General features: G+C 37.2%; 1 protein-coding gene across 1 annotated transcript; it reads right to left on the reverse strand.

The window, feature by feature from the left end:
- Positions 1-203: 203 nt before the first annotated feature.
- LOC149536410 (cytochrome P450 703A2-like) lies at positions 204-4,692 on the reverse strand. The gene is made up of 3 exons (XM_089804749.1): positions 3,650-4,692; positions 1,864-2,859; positions 204-1,180 (listed from the first exon to the last, which is right to left on the reverse strand). Exons 2-3 carry the CDS (start codon positions 2,815-2,817, stop codon positions 548-550), a joined length of 1,587 nt encoding a protein of 528 aa, XP_089660875.1. The 5' UTR covers positions 2,818-2,859; positions 3,650-4,692; the 3' UTR covers positions 204-547.
- Between the last annotated feature and the right edge of the window lie 483 nt (positions 4,693-5,175).

Below are 5,175 nucleotides of genomic sequence, written 5' to 3' on the forward strand. Positions count from 1 at the left end.
ATGAAATTTCTTCTGTGAAACTTAATTTTTATACCCAGCTTTCCTGCAGAAATCTTCACAATGGTAAGAAAGGTCCGTCACTAATACACTGAAAGATAGCATTCGAATGTGGTAAAGTGTGTGCTCTTCTTCTTCGGATCGTCAGAAGGTTGATATATTAGGGGAATAAGATAGTAAGTATAAGAGAGAGCCAAATAAAAGAATTATCCAAGAAAATATACCATATATATTAATTCATTTGAGTTCTACATTGTAGTTTGAGGTAACTCAATTTATTTATCCCCATACTTCCTATACAAAGTAAATTTTGAATATAGTATTTTAGCTCTAGCCTATATGATGAAGGTGTTGTAATCTTAATTAGTTTTCTAATACAAGCCACTGACATGTTGATAGGAAAAATTGCTCTACTCTAGTGGGCTGATCTCATCTGCAACACTACACATAAGAAATCTAAATCATCTCTATACTTATCATGAGGGTTGAAGACTTCGTGTATCGAAGAATATCAGGAGTAATCTAATGTTTGAATCATCTTTGTTTGCCTTTACTGAAATGGTAACGATCCTAGTCTGGGTTTTGCAATGGCTTCAAGGGGTACACTTTTCACCGTATACCCAAAAGCTTCCACCATGTCAGAATCGTCCAGTTTATCTTTGCAAAGAGGAAACCAGTTGAAAAGATGAATCAAACGAGCCAAACCCAGTAGAACCACGTTCATTCCTAGAGCTGCCCCTGGACAACCTCTCCTTCCTGCTCCAAATGGGACAATTCTACAATCAGGATCATTGAAATCCACATGGCCCTTGTCATCCGTGATGAATCTTTGTGGCTCAAACTCATTGGGGTTTCGCCAAACTGCAGGGTTTCGCCCCAGTGAATATGTGTTGATAAGGATCCTGATGTTTTTGGGTATGTCAAAGCCTTGTACTTTTGTATCTTCCATGGATATGTGAGGGATAAGAAAGCCACCTACAGGATGAAGCCTGAATACTTCTTTAACCACAGCCCTCAAAATCCTTAAATGCGCCAAATCGGACTCTTCTACGTGGCGCCCATGGCCAACAACTTCATCAATTTCCTCACGTACTTTGGTCATATACTCAGGGTGCCTCAAGAGCTCAGCCATTGTCCATTCACTAGTAACAGAAGAAGTATCTGTTCCCGCAGCAACTATATCCTGTAGACAACAAACTATTAGCATTTTTTTGCTTGAAATATCAATCACAAGAGAGAGAGCAATAAAAAAATCAATGATTCACTAGGTTCTTCCACATGGCATGCCCTATGAATGTGGCCTAAATTACAAAGCAATCCAATTTCCTTCCACTGACTAACAAATTGGGATCAGTAAATTCTAGCTTCAAAGATACCAACTCCCCTCACTTGTTCATATGTGGTGTAGCACCATAGAAAACATCAAGAAATAAACAAGAATCCTGTATTTCTCCCAATAGCCCAAACTGACCCTAGTACTTTTATTAAACTTTGATACCCAAAAGCACCGTACTATAGCAGAAAAAGAATGAATCCCCATACCCATATTTGAATGCAATTCAAAATGGTTAGTTCAATAACTGCAAGTGTGTTTCCACAATCTATAGTTGTAATATTTTTCTGTTTCTAGATTTAGATTGTGTGTATCTTTTTGAATCAATGTTTCATCCTTGCTGCTCTCTTGCTGTGATGATGGTTCACAGAGTGTGATCCAAAACGTTGGCTCAAAAAGATACACACAATCTAAATCTAGACGGAAAAAAAAAATAAAACTTAGTTCAATTACTTGAAATGATCTACATGACACAAGCAAACCTTAATTCAGAAAGAAGCCCAAGAAACTAGTAGAGGATTGTTTGAATTTACAATGAGAATTGCTTTAATCTTCGTCATGTTTAAGTTCTTATCCAGCCGTTCAGCTTGTAGCAGTGTGTGAACAAAGTTTAAGGTCTCTGTTTCACTGCCATTTTTGAGTTCAAGGCCTTGCTCCTGAATTATTGAATCATATAAGTTGTCTACCCACTTCATTATATCTTTCATCCGTCTTTCATGGCCCTGCAGATCTAGAGGTCTCAGGAAAGGAAGATAGTCTCCAATATTGAATGCATTAATTAGGGAAAATGACTCATAAATTTTGGCCTTGTGCTCAGCAGCTACTTCAGGACCCGCACCTTTTAGGCCAAAAAACCTTTGGCCCAACACCATCCTGGTAATAGCATTGCTTGTGAGAGCCCCAAACAGATTCCTCATGTTAACACTTTTACCTTCAAGAGATGCCCTACATACATCCCTCACCATGCACTCAACTTCTTCAATTCTTCCTTGTCTGAAGAAGTCTATCTTCTTTGGAGTTAAAAGCTCCATTAAGCAAATTCTTCTGACTGCCTTCCAATGCGGACCATAAGGAGCAAAGGCAATATCATTGCCCCCAAATGTGAAGTGCTCTGAAGCAATGTTCTTGGGCCTTGAAGCGAACACATGGTCTTGCTTCAATAAGAACTCCTTCACATACTTGGGGTCATCTGTCACAACTGTAGGCACCATTCCAATGTGAATGTAAACAAGGGGACCATATTTTTGAGTAAACTTTTGCATACCCAAATGGGGAACATTGCCAATTTGTAACAGATTTCCCACGATGGGCCATCTTGGTGGACCAGGAGGAAGCTTCAGTTGTTTTCTCCTTTTGCATTTGAGCAGATTGTGGAGATATACTGTTAAAATAACTGCAAACACCAAGTATTCAGTCCAATGGCTACGCAAATGCTCAGTTAGCATTCTCATTGGCTCTAAAAACCTTAAGCACATTTTATACTCCATACAAATCCTCCTCTGAGATGAAACTTATATGCCGAGGTTCACCTGAAATCCAGATAAACCCTCAGTAAATTTCTTCTCAGAACTCTCTCGAAATTTCAGAAATACAAATTCAATTCAGTACATAAAGAGAAAAGTCAATGCTGTTATAAAATCTGACACTAGCATATAATGAATCGTTTATCTAGAACAGATTATCCAATGGAAAAAGCTTCAAATACTGCATAAACAGAAAGGGTTATCTCCCCCAGTTACGCAAATATCAAGAAAAACAATATCAATGCTCAAACACATTGACAAAACAAAAAAATTACAGAGCACGCCCACACAATGTCAGGTACTTTTTCTGAAAACCCCACATTACTTCCAGAGAAAAGGGAGAGATAACAAACACAAACTGACGAATGAAATTAACAGCTATTCCAAGGAAAAACCCACGGATCGGTCCCTTCTGCCACACTGCCGCATACTTTGAGGGAATCCCTAATTTCAAAAGGGAAATTCCATGTCTTCAAAAACTAAAACCATTAACTCTTAATGGCATCAAACATTAGCAAACCGAAAAGCATCTTAGTGGCTCAGGAAATGTACTATCAAAAGGAACTATAGGATACAGTACTAAAACTTCTGAGCCTGTCACCTGGGAGGCCTTGGGTTCAAGTCTATTTGAACCCAACACATAATAATGATTAAAATTAAACAAATATTAACAACTAATCTAGACTTTGGTCAATTACCCATCAAAAAGGATGATCATGGATCATTCAGATGACATCTCTCTATTCACCTGAAATCTTCCAATGCTAAGTACTGCCTATTAAAAGCTGTCTCTTACCTGGTAACCAACCAGAACATGATGAAACACGGGAGCCGACGAGAAATGAATGCAACACTGTACGCCTGCAATAATTTTTTCCACTATCCAAGGTTAGCATTGATTGATTTCTTTTTTTTTACACCAAATATGAGAGATCCTGTGGCACAAACAATCCCCGATGCCATAAATGAATGTTCTATTTGGCTTGTTGAAAAGGTGACATTCTTGATTTGGGTCCCTTAACAGACAAGGATGCCAGTATATCATGATTCCTTTCTTGCCCATGTGTGTATGAATGTACTTTTGGGTTGTCATGAAATAGATTAAAACACACCCTTCCCATTTTGTTTCAATATGATTTTTGGGTCCCATGCAGCACACATCTGTCCTTTAAAGATCGCCCAAAACAACTGTCATGGAAATTGACCTGAATTCCCATTTTAGCAGGGATATTTTACTACTCCATTAATAGGAAGTTCCAGAGCTTCCTGTTTCTGGATGGAATTAAATTGTTCAAGATCAACTTCCACAATAATATTGCATGCAGAGGGCAGAAGGGAATATGTTCCTCATTACCCTGAAATTATAGAAAATATGAAGATGCTCATGGACTATATGCTAATGACAAATCAGATTTTGTGTGAACCCCAGACACCTTGCTTTTAGCAAAACTCAGTTTTGTGTCTTTTCTGTAGAGTCAAAAGAAGCTCACTAAAAACTCATGTCGGCAGATTGAAATTTTGGTGGGAGAATGAATGTAAAAGTGGTTGTCAAGAGGGCATATTTTTGGGTAAGTACAATATGGATATTTCATCAATATCATGCTTTTTCTCTGCTAATTTTGGCTAAATGTTACTAGGATACAGATGAGGCTTGTGAACCTAGAATCATGACATTCATGGCATTGGTAATATCCAGTGGAATACTAGATGCCAAATATTTACGGCTATTTGAGCACATTAGTCCTACCAGTGGATAGATATTAGTATATAATAACGGCATAAAAGGAAAGATATACATATACCATTTCGGGTCTCGATGGTAGGTGGGTATAACAACGTATCTTATAAAAAATGAAGATGCCAAACGCTTTTTGCTTTCTGAAAAGAAAGAGGATATTTAAAATTTTGGATTCAGCGTATATAAAATTCATCTTTGTACACAAACTATTTTTTTTATTTGGACATGCCCATGAAGACCTTTAATGTTCCTAACTTACTTTGGACTTTCTCTCATCAATTGGCTTCCATTTTGTCCAATTGCTTTTGGTTTTGTAGGTCAGATTACCAAGATGCATAAAGTTGTCATATTTTATAATCTTTGTTTAGAAGAAAAAGTAGTCTACATTTTCCACTGGTGTGCTCCAATTTTTATTAGGATCTACCAAACTTAAACTTCTAAAAATGTGTAGATATGCTCTAATTTTTATTAAGACCTATCAAATTTAAACTCCTAAAAATGTGTACATGTGTGTTCTAGTTTTGACATAAACCTACCAAACTTAAACTCTTACAAATTTGTAGATGTGTTCTAATTTTTACTAA

The sequence above is a fragment of the Cupressus sempervirens genome, chromosome 10 (genome assembly GCF_028749045.1).
Source record: "Cupressus sempervirens isolate cs-2001-9-10 chromosome 10, ASM2874904v1, whole genome shotgun sequence".
Lineage (NCBI taxonomy): Eukaryota > Viridiplantae > Streptophyta > Pinopsida > Cupressales > Cupressaceae > Cupressus > Cupressus sempervirens.

Bases quoted from the DNA above. Each gene is read 5' to 3' on its own strand.
- LOC149536410 (XM_089804749.1), bottom strand. From the start codon at position 2,817: ATGGAGTATAAAATGTGCTTAAGGTTTTTAGAGCCAATGAGAATGCTA. The intron at 1,181-1,863 runs GTAAATTCAAAC...TGTTGTCTACAG, and splicing joins AGATTAAAGCAATTCTCATT to GATATAGTTGCTGCGGGAAC.